This window comes from Chiloscyllium plagiosum, unplaced genomic scaffold (genome assembly GCF_037043375.1).
Source record: "Chiloscyllium plagiosum isolate Xiang-an unplaced genomic scaffold, Cpla_swu_hap1 HiC_scaffold_30, whole genome shotgun sequence".
NCBI lineage: Eukaryota > Metazoa > Chordata > Chondrichthyes > Orectolobiformes > Hemiscylliidae > Chiloscyllium > Chiloscyllium plagiosum.
In genome coordinates this window covers 27,428,589-27,453,472 of record NW_028270168.1, presented here as the reverse complement: position 1 = coordinate 27,453,472, position 24,884 = coordinate 27,428,589, and the positions used below count along the sequence as shown (strand labels likewise).

The 24,884-nt window shown below is 40.5% G+C and overlaps 1 protein-coding gene across 4 annotated transcripts in view; it reads left to right on the top strand.

The window, feature by feature from the left end:
- The window catches only part of ncmap (non-compact myelin associated protein), a 98,215-nt gene extending 78,074 nt beyond the window's left edge, over positions 1-20,141 (top strand). For 3 of the 4 annotated variants that reach the window (XM_087976843.1, XM_043717664.2, XM_043717665.2), the window contains exons 2-4: positions 2,247-2,330; positions 10,465-10,549; positions 15,756-20,141. In XM_087976843.1, the coding sequence (XP_087832969.1) occupies positions 2,258-2,330; positions 10,465-10,549; positions 15,756-15,894 (297 nt within the window). In that variant the 5' untranslated portion in view covers positions 2,247-2,257 and the 3' untranslated portion in view covers positions 15,895-20,141. The remainder of the gene's footprint in view (positions 1-2,246; positions 2,331-10,464; positions 10,550-15,755) is intronic. The other variant, XM_087976844.1, reaches the window with a different exon arrangement.
- The last annotated feature ends 4,743 nt before the right edge of the window (positions 20,142-24,884 follow it).

The window sequence follows — 24,884 nt, the reverse complement described above, 5'->3', positions numbered from 1 at the left end:
GTTTGCTGATAACACAAAGCGAGGCAAGTTTGAGTCGTGAATTCAAAGTGTAAAGCCATCAAAATTATTTTGATAAGTTGAGTGCTTAGACAAATGTATGGTGGATAGAATAAAACATGGATAATTTTAAAGTTATTCATTTTGGTAGAAAAAAAAGACAGTATTATTTAAATTATAATTCGGGAAATGTTGATGTAGAAAGGAACCTGTGTGCTCTTGTACTGCATTCACTGAAACCAAGCATGCAGGTGCAGTTAGGATGGCAAATGGTACGTTGGTCTATAATGCAAGAGGGTTTGAGTACAGGAGCAAGAATGTCTTCCTGCAGTATAGAGGGCCCTGAAGTGTTTTGTGCAGTTTCAGCAATCTTATCCAAATACACTTTCCTCAGAGGGAATTTAGCAAAGGTTAACCAGACTGATTCTTAGAATGGCAGGTTTGTCATATGATGAGATTTGCTGTACGAGGCCTGCACTTGTGAAGAATGAGGGGGAATTTCATAGAATGGAAAAAATTCTGACAGGGCAAATAGACTGGATGCAGGGATGATGTTTTCTCCGGTTAGCAGTCTAGAACAAAGGGTTGCAATCTCATAACACAGGATAGACCATTTTGTACTGAGCAAGGAGAGATTGCTTCACTCAGAGCATGGTGTACCTGTAGGCTTTTCTACTATTGAAGGTTGTGGAGGTATAGTCACTCATATGTTTAAGAAAAAGATTTTTAGAGACTGAAAGTGTTATGGGGCATGAGGACAGAGCTGGAAAATGGTATTAAGATGGAGGATCTGCCATGATCATGTTGAAAGGTGGAGTAGTCTTGATGGGCCAAATAGTCTACTCCTGCTCCTATTTTCGTTGATACTAGTAACGTTGGGAGCAATTTCTGAAGAAATTCCACATGGTCCAGTTGGAGGGAAAAAAATTCTAATACCATTTCAGTGATTGTTAATGATAAAAGTGTTTACTTTGGAAAGCACTTTATAAACTTTTGGAAAAAACCAAAACAATATGATTGCATATCCTTCCATTTTAATATTTTTTTAAGGTCTGTCAAAATGTCCTTAAGACCTCTGGCAAGTTTACGTCCTTGTGTCTGTGATTGGATTTTGATGTTTGATGTTCACAGGATTATGTGCATTAAATTGGGGACATTAGCTGGCCCCAGGAGTGATGGAAAGTACACAATGGTCTAATACACCACAGGCAGTTTTTTGGGTGTCAATGTTGGTTGGCTGTAGCAGATTCTTTGCATTATTGTATCCAACAGTGTCATCAACTCTGACCTGGCCAAGTATTGATTTCCTACACACCTGTTGGGGATCCAATATTTAGATGTATAATGTTATTTTAATCGCAAGATTTTCCAATAATTGAGTCAGCTAAGTTTGTTTAAGATGTGTGTCAGAAAAGTTTTTTTAATTCAACAGATGATGTATTGTGTTTGGTCAGATTATTAGCAATGTAACAACATGTAACGTCTATGGATAGAGATGCCGTATTTCACTTATAGTTCAGCATTTCCAAACCATCATTCACATTAATCCTGCCTCAAATTTGGAACTTGTGCATTGCCTGGATGTGATTGGAGTGTGGGGTTATTGTTATGTATGTTGGCCTGGCTGCCTGCCCCTTGTAATTGGCAAATAGTGTCATCAACGATGCACCATTACAATCAGACAGGAAAAGTAAATACATGTACCAACTTCATCAAAGTACTTTAGACCATAAGGAGTTATTTTTGAAGGTACCTTTTAGGGCCCTACTGATGGAATGTAGCTACATGGTTTCTGTGCCATAAGATGATGGTAGTGGATAATCCCAGTGCCTGTGTGTTTTTGTGAGTTACTGTGTGTCATTTGTTTTGCATCCAAAGTGATCCAAACTTCAAATTGTTAAACAATTGACTCCTATTTGTATCATTTAATTTGCATTTTTACAATGGCACTTACGTTGCTGTAACCTATCAGGCTAGGAAATGGAATGAGGCTCCACGTGTCCTTGTGGGTTCTTTCTGAACTAATGGTTGTCAGGTGCAGACTCCAAATAGAGCTTTTCAGAGTTTGGAGAAACTGACTGACTGGCTGGAGGGGAAGATGGAAGGCAGAGTCGTGAATATTGGGTGTAAATGATTTTGACAACCCATTTTATTCTTCTGCCCAATAATATTTGATTCCTGTGACTAAATATTGGCCACCTAAAATAGATTCGTCATTAATACCTGGTTTTGTTTTTCCCTTTTGCCAGTGACGATCAGCATGACTGTCAATACGACAGAAGTAAACATCACAACGATGGCCACAAAATCTCCTGAAGAAATTCTCTACCAGAGTAAGTATGCTGCTTCTAACTTCCTTTTCCTGTTGTAAATTGGTTTATATGGAGAAACAGTGCAACGAGCGTCCAAGTTTAACTTTACTGAATAATTGGTGAATAAATGCTTATTAGTACAACAAAGAAAGGAGGAGAGTTTCCCTAAACATTCAGTCTCCAGCCTTTCTCTCCAGGCTCTATCCCATGATCTTGTCTCAACCAAAGAGGGCGCAACTGTCATTGAGACAGGAGGAGGCCAATTTGCTCCGCTAGCTTGCTGTCCTATTTAATTCCATCATTGCTGACCTGAATTTTCAGTTATTTATCCGCCTTATTCCATTTCCCTTGACATCATTACACAACATAATTTTTCAGTCTCAAGTTAGACATTTTCAGTTGGCACCCTGCCTCCCATCAACACGTTGTGACGGATCATCCCTAAATGATCCTGCAGAATTTTAAGGCTATGTCCCCTTGCTGTGCGCTCACCCACCAGGAAAAATGGTTTATCAATTTTTTACTCTCAAGATTTTAAATCATCTTCATTACTGTATTTTATTCATTCATGGAAATATGAGCACCACTGACAGAGCCAGTGTTTAATGCGTGTCCCACTTGCCCTGGAGAAGGTGGTAAGCTGCTTCTTGAACTGCTACAGTCCGCTTTCTATAAGTAGACACACAATGTCAGTTGGTGCTAGGTGGTCTGTCTGGTTTTATTCCTTTTTGGTCTTTCCAGCGGTTGATACAATTGAGTGAAATGGCCTAGCAAGCTGGAGGGCAGTTAAGAGTCAACCATATTACACTGGCTCTGAAGTCCCATGTAGACCAAATGAGGTAAAGATGGCAGTTTTCCTTCCCTAAAGGACGTTCGTGAACCAAGTGGATTTTAAATGCCAATCAATAATGGTTTCAAGATCATCATTAGAGGTTTAATTCCAGATTTCTATTGATTTCAAATCCCACCATCTACTATAGTGGGATTTGAACCCAACATACTGGTCCGGTAATGATGTCACTATGCGATCGCTTCCCCATTACTTGCCCCTTTATCTTCTAAACGCAAGGAAATAGAAGATAAGTCAATACAATTTATTTTCAAAAAGTTTTAGCTTGGGTATCATTGTCATATTTTGATACTGCAGCCACTTCAAGGCTAATATTTTCTTTTTAATGTGCAGATAACTTGAACACCCATCAAAAAAGAAGAGAAAGGAATATTTCTTTTTTAATATCCATAAGTGCTATCACACACAACTGAATGGCTTTCCCAGCACCAAATCACCAGGACTTTCCTTTTGGTTTTTAACTATCGACCACCACCATTAAATCACCCCTTTTGCCAATTAGGAAATATTTCAGTTTATTGCTACAAATACACTTTCTGCTGAGATGTATATTAATTCAGTCAAATAGTCTGCCAGCACTCATTTACTTAGATTAACCTGTGAAGCTGCTTGCTTGACCAAAATGTTGGAGGGCCAGTGGCAACTACAGAGTTACAACCCAGCATGACTTAGCATCTGAACCCTAACATGAGTCAGTACCTGCATCCAGCCATCTTGAGTAGAATACAAGAGAAACTTTGAACCAGCATGGGGGAGGTTGAGAGAATGCTTTAAAAAATATCTAAAGGAAACAATAGATGCAGTAGAATATGTTTAAGTGCCAATTTCTTCCAACTACCTCCTTCATGAATAGGGCTTGTTTTTAACTTGCCATTCATCAGTATTTGTCACTGAATTCCAAGCAATTAAATCTTACAAAGGAATAAAGTGCACCTTTTTGATTTGACAATAAGTCTTGTCAGTTGGATGGAAGAGAACTGTAAGAGGACAGGAAAATCAGAAGCAAAAACAGACCTCAATAATTCAAAAAACAAAATGTTCCTCCCCCTCACCATAAACTAGTTGGAGAGTGTAATAATCAGATTTCTTCTTTTCTTTTGCTTTCTCCTGTTTGCCCCCTTCTTTCTCATGGTATTATGTTGCTGTATGGTTTTGCTTCACTAAATGCTCAATTTTTATGGGTGAACTTAGAAAATGAGTGTTGCACTGATATCCTGCGCTAGTGTGTTATACCCAAGCTACTGTACATGCATGTGCTGTTCAATTATTCTGTTTCAAGCTGACTGGATCAGGAATGGAAAGTCCTGACTGAAATCAGCCAAGCGTCAACTTCAGCAAGTTTCATGAGGGCTTTTCTTCATGAGTTCTAGTGGGATTTCTCATTCTACTCATTCTATTCTCAGATACTCATCTGATTATCTCTGTACCATGCTTCTGTGGCACCTGGTTTGTCCTATCCGCCCTCTCACTAGAGATGGAAGTACTCAGGCTTTCAGGAATTCCTGACACTAGTGTTATTTTAAAGCTCACCTGTGTACTAGATCAAGTGCTGCCTGGTAGGAGTTGCCCTTCAGCATGCATTTAGTAGGAGGGGAACCAAAATCAGACTTTTCTGTGGATACATGTACAGCACTGTTTCATTGCACATACCAAGTGTACATTTATAAATATATATGGGAACCAAGCTACACAGGTTGCCTGTACTTAACCTCATCCTATCCCAGAACCCTGTCATAAGGTGCTACTCTTTCCACAAAGCCCAGTGTAACCTACAGCTTGGTCATGCCAAACATCAGGCAGCATTGTTCTCTCCCATCAATGCCAAGGTGATCTTTGACCCCCAACCTCCGGCAGAGAACCCAGGTTTTCGAATGTACTATGCACATTCCTTCCTCTCAATTATTGTCCCCTACTCATCCCTGTATGCTGCCTCCAATCCCCAAAATTGACTTTTACCAAATTTCCTGTGACAGCTGTGGCCGCTGATGTGAACCCCTTGACTTTCATTGAGCTGACGCTAACGCTAACCATGACCCACCCTCCCTCAATCCCCAACACCCAACCACCAATTGACGTGGATGGACAGCCCTGACGGATGATTGACCAGACCTCTTTATAAGATCTATGGGTCACAATTTAAATTCAAATCCAATATTAATGTGTTTATTTAAGATTTTATCCAATAAGGCAACAGGAGGCAGATGAAAGAGTAACTCAGGAAATCTTACTTAGCTTATAAATGATGCCTATGAAAGCAGACTTTCATTTTTTGATATATTAGGGCTCTTGCTTTGTAGTTCTATTTAGTTGTTATTCAGCCCTGGATATATCCCAACATTTTAAGGACCTTCTGCTTCCACTTTTGATTGGACAGCAGGGTAACTTCACTTACCAAACTCCTTGGTCATGCTCATCACTGAAAGCTGTTATCTATCATTTTTTTCCAAACCACAACCTATAGTATGAGCAAGTACATCATTCCATTCTGACTGGTCTAGAGTAGGTGAGGCTAACTGCTAATTGCTTTCAGGGAAACATGATCAATTTCTAATTGACTCGTAAGGGTGATGGAAATTTACAGACATCACTTCCCATTATCTCCTGATTTGGTTCCTTAGTTATCAATTATCCAAATGCTTATCCTCTTCACTATGGTCCATTTGTTGTCTCCTTTTGACTTTTTAACAAACAGTATAGTCTGAAATGTTCTATACCCTTCTGTTCGGTATACGGAGGAAATGCAGTCAGGTCCCAATGATAGATATATTTGAGCTCATCTCATTTAGTTCATGATACCCATTAAATCAGATGTTTACAACTTTAAGGAAAATCTGAACAGTGAGTCATTTGGTCGCTGTTGTGTTTGAATGCTAGGAAAGTGTTAATACTACCCTTGTTTTCTAAAAGGCAAAGTATATAGTATAAAATATTTCTTAAACCTACAAAACTATATAAAAACTAATACAGTGATTACAAAATGCTAAACAAAATTGCTATAGAATTATGTGAACATTATTTAATACATAGTCTTCTGATGAAAATCTGAAGGATCATACAATTTAAAAATTTACAAAGTTTAACTGCAACACAAAGATTAGGTTTGATGACCTAGAATCGCCTCACGTGTAAATCAAATTAAATCAGCACTAGTACAGCCGCACAGCTGTGGCTGTGATTTCTAGATAAGGGTTAACAAGCCGGGAGGATACCAGCGCTGCCTGAATCAACCTTTGGAAGTCCGGATACAGACTGCAGATAAGGTAAACCTGGGGCCCTTTGCCTTGCAGCTGTAACTCTAAAGCATTAGTGTATTGTCTTCACTCTACTTGCAATCCCATGCTGCATTTCCTTGTCAATTGAAGCTAAGCAAAAGCACATCATATTACAGTACTAATTGGCTGCTGTTACTCAGAATAATGTATTAGATTATACTTGTGTGATTTTTAACTAAACCTAAGTCAGTTGTGAATGTTAGTTTCCCTACTAATTCTGGGCCTGACAACCCTGAGTGGCCTCTTGGCCTGACTGAGGACTACTCCTCATAAACCTTGAGACATGGCTATTAGGTTGACACATTTGCAGTGTGTTGTAGTGCATGCTGCTAGCAACTAGCACAGATGTGAAATTGCAACATGTCCACCCCTTGTTAACCCTCATAACAAGCTGCCTTGATTAGAGTCTGCACTAATCGGCAAAACAAGACAGAAGGACCGTGTATCTTTACACTCTGGCTGAGGAAGTAAAACACATAAAGGAAAAGCAAGGCTGAGATGCTGGGAACGTCCAAATAGTTGCAAAGTGATTGAATACCCAAGGACCATTGAGGTGTACTCTGGTTCAATCCATGAGGTGGGTGCCTGGCCCGATGTGCAAAATGCCCTGGCAGCAGCAGTACAATGATGAGTGCTGTTATGCCCCAAAGTACAGCACTGAGGTGCAAGACTATATTGTAAGATGGTCATATACATATATGTGCCAAGAAGGGGCAGAGCGGCTGGTATGTGGCTGAAGCTAATGTCTGATTACAGAGGGGTGTGGGCAATTGCTGGTCAAAGAGTGAACCTTGAGATGTTGGTAACTGTTGTTCAAGGTGGAGGCCCAGTGAAGCAAATGGAAACCTGGAGTCATTAGGTACCCACTTAAACTTTCATGTCAGGGTTTGTCACTGTCTAGTTCTCATCTACCAGGTAGGGAAATGGGAAACTGCATGTAAATGAGGTGAAAATAGGTAATAAAAGCATAGTAATGCAAACAAATAGATGCCAATAGACCTTTTGCCACTTACTAGTAAAATTCTCACCTCATCATTCAAAACTTGGTTAGAGAGTTGTAATTTTTGCTGTCAATTTGCACGGTGGCACAGTGGTTAGCACTGCTGCCTCACAGCATCAGAGACCCGGGTTCAATTCCCGCCTCAGGCGACTGACTGTGTGGAGTTTGCACGTTCTCCCCGTGTCTGCGTGGGTTTCCTCCGGGTGCTCCGGTTTCCTCCCACCATCCAAAGATGTGCAGGGTCAGGTGAATTGGCCATACTAAATTGCCTGTAGTGTTAGGTAAGGGGTAAATGTAGGGGTATGTGTGGGTTTCGCTTCGGCGGGTCGGTGTGGACTTGTTGGGCCGAAGGGCCTGTTTCCACACTGTAATCTAATCTAATCTAATTTCTGCTGATCTTGCACTGTTTTCCGAGATGACCCATCCTGCTTATGTGGTTCAGGGGCTGGGCCAATTCCACACATGGATTTTCTCCCACCACCCTACCATACCTCCCATCAGCCCTCCAATTCAAGGGTGCTGAGGGTAATTTTAACCCCTCTTCAACAATCCCTGATTAAGGCTAGGAAGCCCAGCTTTGACTTAAGTCTCATTTTGGAAGCAGGAATCCTAAACTATTTCAGAATGCAACTGCTCCTATGAAGGTTAAAAAAACACATAAGAATTTTGACCTTGACATCCTTTGGATTAGCTTGGAGCCAGGTTTTGTCACCAAATTAAGGGTGATAAATGGGATCTCTAAGTTGGAAGACCAATCAGAGATTTTCCAGCTTCAAAGAAGCAGTCAGCTGCAAAAAACTAGGACAGTGCTTTAGCATGAAGGTGCCTCCTCAGCCTGTGTAATCTTAAAAATTCAAAAAGTACAGAGAGTGCTGATGAAATAGTCCTTAATGCAATGTCATTACAGATTGTTCTTTTCCATGTAAGATTTTTTTTACTTATTAAAATGTTACTGGAGTCTGTCTGACTCTGTGAAAATCTGGCCCTATGACTTTGCCAATTTTATCTTTAAAAAAGACTTTTCGCCTTTTGACGCCCGAATTGTAAATGCTTAATAATTTTTTTTTTGTCTCATTTGTGTTCCATTAACTCTGATCGACAACTCACTGGTTAGTTGATGGATTTTGTTTTGTACTCACACGTCTCTGTTTATTACAAAATCAAAACAAAGACGAAATATGGAATGTGCTTAATGTGACAGAATGTTGAGTGGAAGCAAAGAATCTGTGATGCAGAGCTTTGTAATAATATTGCAGGAGTAAGCAGGCCAATGCACAAGCTTGCTATCAGGCCTGCTTGACAACTTCTCTTGGCATGAACAAGGGCAAATTATTGCAAAAATCTGAAATAAAAACAGAAAATGCTGGAGCTACTTGGCAGCATCTGTGGAGAAAGGACACAGTCAGTATTTATGGTTAATAAATGTTACCTCAGTTTCACCATCCACGGAGGATGATGCAAAGTATTTCAGGTTTTTTGTTTCTTTTCTCATCTTGTAACCTGCTGATGTTACAAATGATTAAGATATGTAGAGAGAGAGAGACATTAAATTGAAAAGTGAAAATTCAGATATGAATGAGCTGTGGCCATAAGTACCTTTTATATTAGCAAATAGAAAATGAGCAAATTCATATAATTGCAATCTTATAGAAGGGAGTTATTCAACTAATTGTGCTTGTGCTGGCTATGTGAAATTGTAAGCAAATTTGCCCTTTTCTCAAACATCTTGGAGATATCCAAAATTTAGCTTTGGAAGTTTCCATTGAAGCTGCTTCTGTTACACGCTCAGTTTGGACCAACTCAACATGCTGTGTTCAAGACAATCTTCTCCTCTTGCCTCTGGTTCTTTTACCTTTAAATCAATTTCTTTTGGTTACCAACCTGCTTGTCAGTGGAATACCAAAAAAAGTAGAACATTTGCGTGGCGTGGTTATTATTCGTGTGGACAGAAGTCATGTTCTCCTGATGCTCTCAAACCTATTGCCACAGATTCACTTTGCAAATCTGGCTCGGTATAAAATGTTTATGGGCTTTTAGGATTCTGAAAGTGAAGAGCAAAAATCCTGATAATGGGCTGAATCTAAAGGGGATTGGCATATTGCATACCCACCCCAAGAAAAATTGGTTGGACGCCTACACCCTTCTTGAAAGTTACAGGTATAACATACTGCAAGTTGTTAAATTGGCCACCTTTCACCTGTCCTGCCCTCACTTGGGAGGATCTCCCTGTCTGGTTACCAAACAGCTCCATCAGTCTCGGCATCACCAGAGCTCAGTGGTCTATGTTGCCCAAGAAAGGGCATGGCTACCCTGAGTAGTTAGGTCTCAGGGTTTCAGCCAGGGGTGCAAGCTAAAGACCTGGGAAGGGCAAGAGGTGGTTGGAGGGACCACGCTCTGGACAGGCAGTGCAGAAGGATGGGATGACAGCTTTGGGAAGGATGTCCCTCCAATATGCACAGGGCACTGCCCTGAATGAGATGCTCCCCATCTCTTTCCTGTCTTTGGTCATGTCGGTCACACAAAATGGCCTGGCCAATCCAACCTAAGTGCCCAGATATTATTATTTGGACAGTATATTGTTGATCTTCCAATTACTTAGATATTTTGCTGCCAATTTCATTGTTCACTCATGCAATGTATTATGAGGTGAGTTTGGGAACAGATGGTATGATGGTGGTCTGGGCATCTGACCAGTTTTACTCCCCTTGCCCAGCTGAACTCTGGCCAAGTGAGGGCAAGTAAAATCCAGGCTAGTGTTGATTTATGATAAGCTGAACATGTGCATTTTTGAATATTATAGATAAATATTAGGATCATCATATTTTTGTCATCAAACTAAGTTAATCTTTGCAATTGTCCACAAATCAAAAGCTTCCATTATAAACAATGTATTGTATTAACAATTCAATGTATATAAGGCAAGGGAACTTCACTCAAGCAACATTAGCTTTCCCACACCCCCTCTTCTGATAAAGAGTGATGTCAGTGGGAATGTGAGCTGCACATTAACTGAATTCTCCTTTTGTGTTCCAGGCTCTGGTGCAATTGTAGCTGTCATTGTAATTGGAGTAATAATCATACTTACCCTAGTACTGCTCACTTTAAAGCACTATAACAGGTAATAAAGTAGTTGTGAAAAATCGTTTACAGTTTTTTAAAATTAATTTTTCATGCAGAGGGTGGTGCGTGTATGGAATGAGCTGCCAGAGGAAATGGTGGAGGCTAGTACAATTGCAACATTTAAAAGGCATCTGAATGGTATATGAATAGGAAGGGTTTGGAGGGATTATGGGCCAGGTGCTGGCAAGTGAGACTAGATTAACTTGGGATATCTGGTCTGCATGGACGAGTTGGACCGAAGGGTTTGTTTCCACGCTATACATCTTTATGACTCTAAGACTCTAATTCATGAGATGTGGACATGACAAGCCAGCATTTATTATACATCCCTAACTGTCCTGCAGATGGTGATAGTGAGCTGCCACCTTCAATCACTGCAATCCTTGGGATGCAAGAACACCATAATGCTGTTAGAGGTGGAGTTTCAGGACTTTGACTGAGCAACAGTCAAGAAATAGTGACATGGTTGCAAGTTAGGATGGTGCGTGGCTTGAAGAGGAATAAAAGGACAATCTATTCACAAGTATAAAATAGTTAGGAGAAAGTGAGGTCTGCAGATGCTGGAGATCAGAGATGGAAATGTGTTGCTGGAAAAGCGCAGCAGGTCAGGCAGCATCTAGGGAACAGGAGAATCGACGTTTCGGGCATTAGCCCTTCTTCAGGAATGAGGAAAGTTGGTCCAGCAGGCTAAGATAAAAGATAGGGAGGAGGGACTTGGGGGAGGGGCGTCGGAAATGTGATAGGTGGAAAGAGGTCAAGGTGAGGGTGATAGGTCAGACTGGGGTGGGGGCGGAGAGGTCGGGAAGAAGATTGCAGGTTAGGAAGGCGGTGCTGAATTTGATGGATTTGACTGAGACAGGCTGGGGGGAGGGGAAATGAGGAAACTGGTGAAATCCGAGTTCATCCCTTGTGGTTGGAGGGTTCCTAGCCGGAAGATGAGGCGTTCTTCCTCCAACCGTCGTTTCGCTGTGGTCTGACGATGGAGGAGTCCAAAGACCTGCATATCCTTGGTGGAGTGGGAGGGGGAATTGAAATGTTGAGCTACAGGGTGGTTGGGTTGGTTGGTCCGGGTGTCCCAGAGGTGTTCCCTGAAACGCTCCGCAAGTAGGCGGCCCGTCTCCCCAATATAGAGGAGGCCACATCGGGTGCAAAGGATGCAATAGATGATATGTGTGGAGGTACAGGTGAATCTGTGACGGATATGGAAGTTTCCTTTGGGGCCTTGGAGGGAGGTGAGGGGGGAGGTGTGGGCGCAAGTCTTGCACCTCCTGCGGTTGCAGGGGAAGGTGCTGGGAGTGGAGGTTGGGTTGGTGGGGGGTGTGGATGTGACGAGGGAGTCACGGAGGGAGTGGTCTTTACGGAATGCTGATAGGGGAGGGGAGGGAAATATATCCTTGGTGGTGGGGTCCGTTTGGAGGTGGCGGAAATGGCGGCGGATGATGCGCTGTACATGGAGGTTAGTGGGGTGGTAGGTGAGGACCAGTGGGGTTCTGTCCAGGACCCGATGTGGCCTCCTCTATATTAGGGAGACGGGCCGTCTACTTGCGGAGCGTTTCAGGGAACACCTCTGGGACACCCGGACCAACCAACCCAACCACCCTGTAGCTCAACATTTCAACTCCCCCTCCCACTCCACCAAGGATATGCAGGTCTTTGGACTCCTCCATCGTCAGACCACAGCGAAACGACGGTTGGAGGAAGAACGCCTCATCTTCCGGCTAGGAACCCTCCAACCACAAGGGATGAACTCAGATTTCACCAGTTTCCTCATTTCCCCTCCCCCCAGCCTGTCTCAGTCAAATCCATCAAATTCAGCACCGCCTTCCTAACCTGCAATCTTCTTCCCGACCTCTCCGCCCCCACCCCAGTCTGACCTATCACCCTCACCTTGACCTCTTTCCACCTATCACATTTCCGACGCCCCTCCCCCAAGTCCCTCCTCCCTATCTTTTATCTTAGCCTGCTGGACCAACTTTCCTCATTCCTGAAGAAGGGCTAATGCCCGAAACGTCGATTCTCCTGTTCCCTAGATGCTGCCTGACCTGCTGCGCTTTTCCAGCAACACATTTCCATCTATAAAATAGTTAGGTCCATTAAACTAACTTATGTGCAAGGGAGAATTTTTCTAAAGTTCAGGTGTGTAATGTAGCTTTCCCTTCTCTTATTAATTGAAATAATCATTAGTTTTTAAAATAACCTTTACACAAGTAGAAAAAAATAAATACCAATCACAAATAAGAAACCCATAAAACCAAGGTGGCACGGTGTCGGGGAACATGCATCAAAGCAGATTCCAAAGCTTTTGCCCAAGAAATTGAATTTTCTTTTGGGTAATTCCTTTACATCTAGAACTCTCCAAAAGTGTCCATTTAAATCAAAGAATTCAGAGAGTTCAAGTGAAATTAAGTAAATAGTTACTCAGGAAAAGTTAGACTTAAATACGCAGTCTGACTCCTGAATAAGTATTCAGCTGAACCCCATTTCCCCCCCAGCTGTTGGACACATTACCCCCTTCCCCACCTCTGCACCTGATCCCTTCCCCTGCCCATTTTCTCCAAGATTAGAGAAGCTCCCCACTTCTCCAATCCACCTTCCCCCACTCTGCACCCAGGCGTCGCTTTGCTAAATCCGATTTCTCCTACCCACCCTGACTTCCCACACACACTGTCAAAGTGGCTGTCTGAATAAGGCAGCTGACTGCTGTGAAAAGAGGAATAGTTTGCCCTCCTCTGACAGTTGTGTGCTAGAAAGTGCACGTCAGAGTGGAAGTAGGGCTTTACCTTCGTCATGCTGCTCTGGTGGGAATCTCCTCTCAGAAAGGCAGAGCTCCCTTCTTTTATATAAAAGAAGGATTGCAGTAGCCCCAATCCCTGTTTTATGCTACTCCTCAGAGAATCCAGCCCATTTTTTGAAGGCAAATTCTGCAAATTGAACCAATCAAATCCATAAATCCCATTTTTTTTCAAGCTGTATTGACCATTTCCATTCTGCTTTCAGGCCAGTGTGTACAACGCAAAATAATATACAGCCAAAAGTATTTTCGCTAATGCAATAGGTTAGCCATTGTTCTAGGAAATAAATTGAAATCTAAGCAGAATGAAGAGATCCAAGTCTTCTCTTCCACTTGAGTAGAATGGTCATACATGAGATAAGCTTGAAGAATCTTGATTCAACCTCTACTGAACAGACATTATTTAGATTTTTTTTAGATTAGATTAGATTTTTAGATTACATTACAGTATGAAACAGGCCCTTCGGCCCAACAAGTCCACATAATACTAATTCACACAAGCTTACCACAAAGTTAGTGGATGGCTTGCATGGGAGATGTTAAAGACAAAAAAAATTGCAGATGCTGGAATCCAAAGTAGACAAGCCAGGAGACTGGAAGAACAAGGCAAGCAGCATCAGGAGAGGGAGGAGTCAACGTTTCGGGTATAACCCTTCTTCAGGACATGGGATTGAGGGGAGCTGCAGATAAAGGGGTAGTGGGGAGGGTTTTGGGTGGGGTGAGGAGCAGAGTGGTGAGGTAGTGATAGGTGAACACAGGTTGAGGGTTGGTCAATGGGAGGAATAAATCTGGTTGGTGGTTGGAAGGAAGGGACAGTAAGTAGAATGAGAGGGAGGAGGAGAAGGGGCTGGGAAGGGAGTTGGGGGATGGGAAGGGAGGTTATTTGAAATTGGAGAGCTCAATGCTGAGTCCTTCAAGCTGTAGGCTGCCCACGCGGAGGATGAAGTGTTGCTCCTCCAATTTGCAGTCAGATTCACTGTGGCAATGGGGGAAGCCAAGGATGGTCATGTTGGAGAGGGAATGGGAAAGGCAATTGAAATGGGCGGTGACTGGGAGGTTAGGCCGACCCCTGCAGCTCAGCAAAACGTGCCCTGAGTTTACATTTGGTCTCCCCAATGTAGAGAAGACCACATTGGGAGCACCTGGTACAGTAAACTAGGTTGGAGGAGAGGCAGGTGAACCTGGATGGAGGTGAGGGAGGTGGTGTACAGGCAGGTTTCACATCTTTTACAGTTGCAGGGTGTTTAGGGGGTTTGGTGGGGAGTGTGGTGTGAACCAAAAAGTAATGAAGGGAACAGTCCTTACGGAAGGCAGAGAGGGGTAGAGAGGGTCTAATTGGAGTTGGCGGAAATGCCATGGGAGATGTGGCCGTCTGGTGCAACAGTGTTCCTCTGGTTTCTTAATGTTAAGGCTGAGATTTCCCTGATGCGAGCATGTTTGATGTTAATACCCAGCATTTGAAATAGGAAGAATTTATTCTCTCGTCCTAACAGCATGTTCTTTTCCACATAAATGTTTTCCAATTCAGAAAAGAAAAACACTCAGGTTATATATAAAAATAATTGTTACAAATGCCTACAAATAATTTTCCCTGCTTCGGCCCATTATTATCCTTGGATCCAGGCCTACGTTCTGCTTTACTCCCAAAGTTGTAAACTTGACCTGGACATTGGGTTCAGTTGTGGTACAGATATTGTGTGTGAAAGAATGATTGATATGATAGGGGTGTTCTTGCAGTATACACTATACCCAATATGGAATTCCAGCTCCAAAAGCATGCACAACAACCAGGTCTCAAGTCAAGAAGGCAGTACATAAAATAACAAACAATGAGATGTAAGTGTCAACAAAACAAAAACTTCAAACTAAATTTATCTGCTATTGCATACAAGACAATGGGGATAACCTTCACCAGTATGGCAATGTAACCGTTCCAATTCATCTGGAACTCCACCTGCATTTTGAGAGGAAAGAACATAATGCTCCTTTTGTAATGTGTAAATTTCTAAATTGTCGCCCCAGACTAATGTAAAGCAGGGTGAAGGCACCCTGTAAAGCAGGGTGAAGGGATGGAATAGGTAATGAGATGGAAACTGAATGGAAGAGGATATAAAATTTGCTGACAGAAAAACAAATTGTTTTAAAATGATACAAAGTCAGGAAAAAGTTGGTGAGCAGGAAGCAGGAACAAAACACTTTTGTCAAAGTAATGCAATGGTTGCCTTGTGCATTGTGATTGATATTTTATGATGTCGGATGGTTAACATTGTATTTGTCAGAATCTAGAAATGTCCAAATTGTCTATAATCATCTCTTTTTTTCCTTTACATTCTGATGGACATAAAATAATATATAACTTGAATATAAATATTACACTAATGTCCCCGCACTAACAATTGATGTTATCCTGTAGACAAAGCCGACTGAAAAGAGATCTGGCGCCAAAATCATCAAAGCAACTTTCAAACCCACTTCCACAGACTGGTCTTGACAACAGCCGGCAAACGTCACAGGTTTCTAGTTCGTTGAATATTCCATTGGAAAGGAAATAATGACTGCAATCCCAATGAAATGGGACAGAGAAGCAAGCTATTACAGACTGAATCTGGATAATTTGGGTCACAGAAGTGTGAAATAAAAATATGTTACTAAAATTACCATCTGTATCCATTCTTCAAAGGACCCATTATCTCTGAGTTCACAAACTTTCTGGGCTGCACTTTATTTTTCCAGACTGCAGAATTTTGAAGAGAAAGCAGTTACATCAACAATTGTAATTCCCTGAGCAATGGTTGGGATCATAGCTTCTCACGAAATCTCTATATTTGTTGACTGATGTGGAAATAATTAATTTCTCTCTTTCTCTGGCTTAGAATATAGACATGAGAAAATCAAGAACATAAAATGTCCAACACTTGTGTTTTCTAACTCTCATAACATCCAACTCTATTTTGAAAAGATTTTGTCTTTATTAACTTGCTTGGTAAATTATCTTAAATATTTATCACTTTGATTGAAAAGTTCTAGGTGAATGGAATTGTTAAAATAGAGAAACTGATAAAAGAATCCAAGAGTAATAGTAGACACATCTCTTCCAAAGTATTTGATGTTTCTAACTTAAATTCATTTTTTAATGACTTCATGTGACTTTATCTGTACACTGCAAGTTTCATTCTAGTTTCTATGTGTTAACTTAGCGCCATTTGTATGTAACTGTGATCTGTTATTTGACTACGTGCAATACTTTACATTTATCAGTGTTAAATATACTTTACTGTCTCTCTATCCGGATATGTAACTAATGTAAACATTTTTGAAATATGCTTTTTTATTGCTTCTCTTATTTTCCTTTGGCAGCAATTTTTGACAATATTGTAGTTAGCTTTGCTACTTGGATTACTTCAGTATATTTGAAACAACACTGAATCATGAAAGATTTCATTCTCTCATGACATCTTTCATGATTTTGGTATCCTATATATAAGACACAGTCCTATCTAGGTCTATGTTCTACCCGCATTTGTGCAACTTTTCATTTAATAACCTTGTTTATGTGGAGCTTTTTCAAAAGCTTTCTGAAAATTCGGATACACTATCAAGGGTAAGCTGACAGCTATTTTATCCGTAATGCCCTCAAAGTAATGAAGATGTTGGGCAGAATGTTTTAAATCCATGTTGCTTTTTAAGTTATTGCTTATGAATACTCATTCAACATGTTGCTTGGAATAAATTGTATTGTTTTATTTCTTGTTAATGGACCTGTAGTTACCCAGAACACTTTTGCTGTCTTGTCTTTTGAGAAATTGATTTAAAGTGAGAGTGTGGGAGTCCTTAACGCTCTCCCATTTGTGCCCCTGCTATTCAAGAAATGTTCTGTAAAAAAGAATGTAATGAGTTAAGACTATTTATCTCTCCAGGTTTGACAAACCCAAGTTGTTTAATTTAAAAGGCAATACTGTATCCATAAGCCATGGAATCACTGACGTTGTTTGCTTACAAGTTTCAATTTCCCAGTGTCGAGGTTATTGGATACATTTTACTTCTGCAATTATACTGTCACTAATTACTTTGTAATTTCTTTTGGTCACTCTTGTCACAAGATGTTTCTCAGAGTACTGTATGGCCATGTATTTTGGCAATGAGCAATACTGACAGATGTCACAGCCAAGTGAAATTAGTGCAGTTACTATACAATAGTGTAGTTGATACTTGAGCAGACTAATCTTTATTAAATAGTTTTTAAAAATTGCTTTGTGTAAATGCATATATTAGAATTAGAGCAATCTGCTATTAGTAGACCAATATAATTGACTTATACAGTTTTACTGACCCTTAATCGCTGTAAGTAGATCACTCAATACGTGGAGAGCCATCAAAGAAAATAAATCGTGCAAAAACAGCAAGATCCCAGGGTTTATTTGGGCTGAATACAATACTGGTAAAATCCTGTCAGCAAATTATTGTTTTGAGGAAAGAGAATTTCAAAAATATGTGGCAAATCTGTAAATTTAAATACGTAAATGCCCAACTTATTCTAAAGGTGTTGCAATGTTTTATTATATCAAGTTTGACCTTTTTAAAAGCAAGAGAATTGTACATGAAATTATGAAGAGAATGTTCATTGTTTACATTCAAAGTGACACATTAGAGGATCAAGTCACAAAGTGGAACTGCTTTTACTATTGCACAGCAGATTTTTGCTGAATTTAAGATGTGGATGCCTTCCTGTTATGCAATTTCCTGTGCACAATAAATGTAGTCATGATTTGGAGATGCTGGTGTTGGACTGGGTATACAAAGTTAAAAATTACACAACTCCAGGTTATAGTCCAACTTCCAATTAAACCTGTTGGACCATAACCTGGTGTTGTGTGATTTTTAACAAAAAATGTAAAATCTGTAATCACAGGTTAATTGATATTATTTACACCATAGTGCAGTGTTAATATGAATACATGAAAATACACATTCTATTGTGAAATGTATTCATTATGCTCATTCCACGTTATTGCCTATTTTGAGACTTGATAATTAAATTTTAGTTGCAAAATACATCCTTAAGATATTGCTTTCATGCATTTGGCTGCATGGTTAAGTGGCAACTTGCATTTTAATTGTTGCTATATGTTCAAGTCCTGCTTCATAAATGTGGGTTCATAATCCAAGCTGAAACATTTGTACTGCACAGCGAGGGATACATATTTGGAGGTGTTGTCTTTCTAACAAGACATTATTTAAGTTCTTGTCTTGATGAAAGATCCAATGAAGACAATGAGCATTCTTCTGATGTGCTGAGCAATGATTGTTAAACAGCAACACCAAACTGAGGGATGTAAAACAAAAATTGCAGATGCTGAAAATTTGAAATGGAAGCAAACATTGCTGGAGAAACTCAGCAGTTCTGGCAGCATCTTTGAAGAGAGAAACAGAGTTAATGTTTTGAATCCAATGACCCTTCTTCAGGACTCAGAATCCTAAAGTTCAGTTCTGAAGAAGGGTCACTGTAGTCAATGTTAATTCTGTTTCTCCACAGATATTGCCAGACCTATTGAGTTTCTCCAGCAATTTCTGTTTTTGTACCAACATGAGTGAACTGGGTCTCTCGTCTTTATTTGCTCTTTTTGGGTGCCGTGTGTGCAAATCAGTTGCCTCATTGGCCTTCTCAAAGGTCATTACACAAAATCCATTCAAAAACCATCCCATGTGAATGATTTCAATTGAGATTAAAAGATTGACGTCATTTCCAGATGGTGAAGTAGGTTGGCTGACTGCCTGGACATTGTGATTGTGGGCCATCTATGTCAAAGGTGGATCTAATCAACATTTTTCAGCAAGCTGCATGTCCTAAAGTACTACCCTGATACAGCCGGTGGCTCTAGAATCAGACAATGTCATTGAAGTCTGACCCAATTTGGAGAAAGCCAAGTCTTGGGATGGGGATGGGTGTTGCAGTGATGGTAATAGGGTTAACTCTGAACATATTTCTTGAAATCCTGCAAAGCCACTCCCCCTTCTCTCACCATAAAAATGGTTTGAGCACTTACTTGAAGAGCCCCTCCCACTCTGCCGCCAGGTTTTACTTAGCAAAATATCCACAATAAATTTGTCATCAAACATAGCACATTAACATACATTTAGGCTCCTGTGTGCATCAGATCTCCCTTTGCATGGATGAATGAAATGGTTGCTAATAGAATTGGATCAACCTCTTCACTTGAGGCCAACATACTGAGTCTGCAGAGAATTCATCCTTAGGGTGAGGCAACTGGCTTACGGTAAGACAGCCGTGCCAATTCTTGTGGTCATAAAGCAATAAAACTATCCAAGCAAATCAATGATTTTTGATCCAAAAAGGAGTGCAGCTAACTGAAGAAGAAGTGAAAGAACTGTGAACGCTGGAAATCGAGAACTAAAATAGAAATTGCAGGGAAAGACCAGCAGGTCTGGCAGCATCTGTGGATCCCTTAACGTTTTGGGTCGACTGACTCTTCCTCAGACCTGAAATATTAACTCTGGTTTTTCTCCATAGGTGCTGCCAGATCTGCTGAACTTTTCCATCAAATTTCTGTTTTTGTAACTGAAGAAAACCTTGGTTTCCTTTGGTTCAAAGCCAAACAGAATCAGAACTTAACAGCACAAGATTCAGTTTGTCTATTGAGGTGGAGTTGTGCACTATGGTTTATTATAACTTTTAATGATAAGGATGTATTTGAAATTAAGTGAAATAGGTTTTGATTATAAATTCACACTGAATGTTCACTTGTTTGTAAATTAAAATGACTTACTGATTATATCTGGACCTGTCTCATCAATGTGTTTTCAGTTGCTTTAGTGAAAAATTGGAGAAGCGTTTATTAGGACGACTTCAGGTCACAAAGAGGGAACTGCTATTTCACTTCTGAGTTATGGTTTATTATGCTGAAACATTGGGTACAGGCTTGAACATAAGGCATGGACTGCTTAAGGGAGGGACCAGCACAACTAAAACCAAGGAGTGAATTTATAGTGGATAGAAAATATGCAACAGTGATGCCAATCATTGTGTTTTATGCATGCATTATTTCTCTTTTCTGCCTAAGTTAAATTGTCAGCTAGACTTTGGTAATGCTCTCATGCCACTTCTTCCTCCTCCTTCCAGCAATTTGTCCAATTCTGTATCACCTCTGTTCATTCACCCTCTCCTGCTTTAGCCAAAGGTGAATGCCTCCTATTGCATCCATTTTTGGGAGCAAGTGGTTTATGCAAAATGTCTAAAGTCAGAATGAAATCCTTCAGCACATGCCTCACCACTCCCTGCAGATTTTAACAACTTTAAATAGAGAAGCACCAAACCTGCAGTGATTATAATACGGTCAACCAGGTGGACCTCATATAATATGAGTTCCCTGATTGGGACTGTTAATCTGGTCTGATCAGGGAGCCCTGGCTGACAGATATAAACAGGACTGTTAGAGGTTATGTTCACTCTGACAGCTGGCTCTGAGAGAGCTGGATCAGTGTCAAGGGCTCTCTGTGTAAGTAGAGGAGGACTTTGAGGGTGGTACTGGCCCCTGGGGTTAGTTCAAAACCCTGATACAACAGTGGCAAATTAATTCACGAGCAACTACCCTTAAAATTGTTAATCTCTTCAAATAATTGTGATGGATTCTTGCTGCTGAATCTTTGTTCAGCTTTGTGATGCGAAGAGGTAGAGCACTGAGCTCCAAAATGGCAGTGCTGGTGATAAATTGGGGCTACATACTGAACAGCATGATAATCTGCTTGCTTTGCATCATTCCATGGGCATTCTATTTCCCTCAGCAAAATGGAGATTAGTGTGCCTGTTGGTCACAATTGTACCAGAGGGCGATGGTATCAAATACATATGAACAACACCACTTGCACGTTCTCTTTCCTGCCACATATTATTTTGAATTGTAACTATATTACCATAAATAAATTATTTAGATGAGAATATAGAAGGCATGATTAGGAAGTTGCAGTTGACATCAATATTGGTGATATAGTGGACAGTGAGGAAGGTTATCTAAGATTACAAAGAGATCTTCTCAATTGCACCAATTGCAGATGGAGTTTAATTTGGATAAATACGAGGTATTGCATTTTGGTAAAACAAACAGAATACAATTCATGGTAGGGTACTGGGTAATGTTGTAGAACAGAGAGACCTAGAGATTCAGGTACATAATTCTTTGAAATTTGCATCACAGGTAGATAGGGTGGTTAAGAAGGCGTTTAGCATGTTTGCCTTCATTGCTCAGATCTTTGAGAATGGGAGTTGATATGTCAAATTGAGGCTGTACTGGACGTTGGTGAGGTCTCTTCGAGAGTATTGTGTGCAATTCTAGTTGCCCTGTTATCGGTAGGATATTACTAAATTGAAGTGGGTTATAAAAGATTTACTAGGTTGTTGCAGGCAATGGAGGATTTGAATTATAAAAATAGACTGGATAGGCTGGGACTTTTTTCACTGGAGTATAGGAGGTTGATGGGTGATTTTATAGAGGTTTCTAAAATCATGAGGGGCAGAGATAAGATGAAATAGCCAAGGTCTTTTTCCTAAGGTGGAGGAGTTCAAAATTAGGAGGCACATTTTTAAGGTGAGAGGAAAAAGATTTAATAAGGATGTGAGGGTCAACTTTTTTACTAAGATTCATCAAGACAAATAAAAGAATACAAAATGAATAATCATTTAAACTGCAGGAGAACAAGGTGCCAACTAATTACAAATGGAATCTGGCTAGTATGATTAGATTAGATTCCCTACAGTGTGGAAACAGGCTCTTCGGCCCAACATGTCAACACTGACCCTCCGAAGAGTAACCTACCCAGTCCCATTTCCTTCTGACTAATGCACCTAACACTATGGGCAATTTAGCATGGCCAATTCACCTGACCTGCACATCTTTGGACTGTGGGAGAAACTGGAGCACCCGGAGGAAATCCACGCAGACACGGGGAGAATGCGCAAACTCCACACAGACAGTTGCCCGAGGCTGGAACCGAGCCTGGGACCCAGGTGCTGGGAGGCAGCAGTGCTAACCACTGAGCCACCGTGTCACCTAGTACATGGATTCTTTTTGAGATGATGCCACAGAGAATGTACTAGGGAATAGTTACCCCTAAGAAGGAGAAAAGTGGTGCAAATGCTAGAATCTGTACTGAAAACAAAAATTGCTGGAGATCACATGGGTCAGGCAGCATCCATGGAGAGAAAGCAAGCTAACGTTTCAAGTCTAGATGACTCTTTGTCAGAGCTGACACATTTTTTGTTTTCAATAATTAATCTTACGTTTTTGTTGAAAATTATAAAAGGCAAGACAACACTGTTTGGTCAAGCTTGTGACTTACTGGTATTTGTTCAAAGCTACATAAATTCATATGCAGGTTCCCATCCTCTGCAGGCAAGAGGAATTTATCCAGGCATTGTGCCCTGAAACAAAAGCATTGAACATGGGGGACAATGTTCCTTTATGCGTTACCAATGGAGCTTGAGGGATACTAATCTGCAAGATTTTGGAGATAAGGTTCGGATGTGCTACTAAATTGAATATCTTCCAAAGAGTTGGCTTAGACACAGGAGCTGAAAATGTGTTGCTGGAAAAGGTCAGGCACATTTTCAGCTCTGATCTCCAGCATCTGCAGTCCTCACTTTCTCCTCAAAGATTAGACACAGGAGCTAACAAATATAAATTTTCTTTTAAGAATTGATGACTTTATAGTTCCAAAATGGTCAACATTCGTGATTTTGTTAATAATGTATTGGTTTGGCACCTAAATTAAGAATAAAATAAGGATGAGTATGGGTAGATCTCATCTGCTCTACCATTCATGCTAACCTCCACTTCCCCGCCCTTTTCCAATCCCTCTGTACTAAAGATCCTGATGACAACCTAAAATATACTCCACACGTGAGCATCCACAGTTCGCTGCAATAAGAAGAGCAGAGATTCACAACCATCTGATTGAGGGAATTTCTTCTCACCTCAGTCACAAATGACCAACCCCTCTACCTGAGACTGTCCCCTCATTCTGTTTTACACATTTCTCTCCAATTGCTCAGGGAAACCTCCCATTTTATTGCACATGCCTGACGTAACTCAAAGGTATAGCAGCTGGTATACTAGTCTGAAAATTAAGTATTGCATGCTATGTCAGTTCTGTAGGTCCCCCTGGTGGGTCAATTGGGCATCAGCTTTTGGCAGACTTGTACACAAAAGATTTTTACTTTTATTCTCATAAAAAGGAGAGCTAGTATTGCTGTGAAATAAATATGAAAGTACTGAGGGGAAAGAAGAGTGTTCTGTCTTATTATACCACATAGTTATTCAACTGCTGGTGTTTTAAGTCATAGAGATGTACAGCATGGAAACAGACCCTTTGGAACTCCCCCACCCCAGGAAAAAGACCTTATCTATTTGTCCTATCTATGCCTCTCATGATTTTATAAACCTCTATAAGGTCACCCCTCAGCCTGTGCTACTCCCGGGAAAACAGGCCAGCCCGTTCAGCTAATAGCTCAATCCCTCTAATCCTGGCAAAGTCCGTGTAAATCTTTTCTGAACCTTTTCAAGTTTCCCAACATCCTTTATATAGGAGGGAAACCAGAATTGCACATAATATTCCAAAAGTAGCCTAACCAATGTCCTGTATAGCTGTAACATGACCTCCCAATTCCTACACTCAGTGCTTTGACCAATAAAGGAAAACATATCAATTGCCTTCTTCACTATCTTATCAACCTGTGATACCACTTTCAAAGAATTATGAACCTGCACTCCAAGATCTCTTTGTTCACCAATACTCCCCATGACCTTACCATTAAATATATAAGTCCTGTACTGATTTGCCTTTCTAAAATGCAGCACCTCATATTTATTTATATTAAACTTAATCTGCCACTCCTCGACCCATCGGCCCATCTGATCAAGATCCTCTTGTACTCTGAGGTAACCTTCTTCGCTGGCCACTACATCTCCAATTTTGGTGTAATCTTTAAATTTCCTAACCAGACCTCCTATGTTCACATCTAAATCATTTATGTAAATGACGAAAAGCAATGGACCCAGCACCAATCTTTGTGGCACACCACTGGGCACAGGCTTTTGATTGATCAGTCGTATTTTGAGCCTTTGCTCAAGCCTAGTCTGGCAATAACATTTCTGTATGCCCAGGAGTTAAGTTGTTATATTGGACAGAGCAAATTTCACAGGTCCATGAATGCTGTATTTGAACTTCCTGAATGACTAGCATCACATCTTACTGGGGTAGTGTACTAAAAATCAAGTCATGTTATTCCTGGCCATATGTTAAACATTTTATCAATTTACACAAAATCCCCAATTTACCTGTCTCATAGACTCAGGTTAACAAAAAACATAAACCAGGTTTCTGAGCTTAACAAGACCTACTATTTATTACAAATAAATAGTTATTAACCACAGATAAACAACTATGAATTGTTGACATATTACTCTATGTGTTAAAACTTTAACCCTCTTCTAAGACCCACCTACACACATATGTACAAAAGAAACATTGT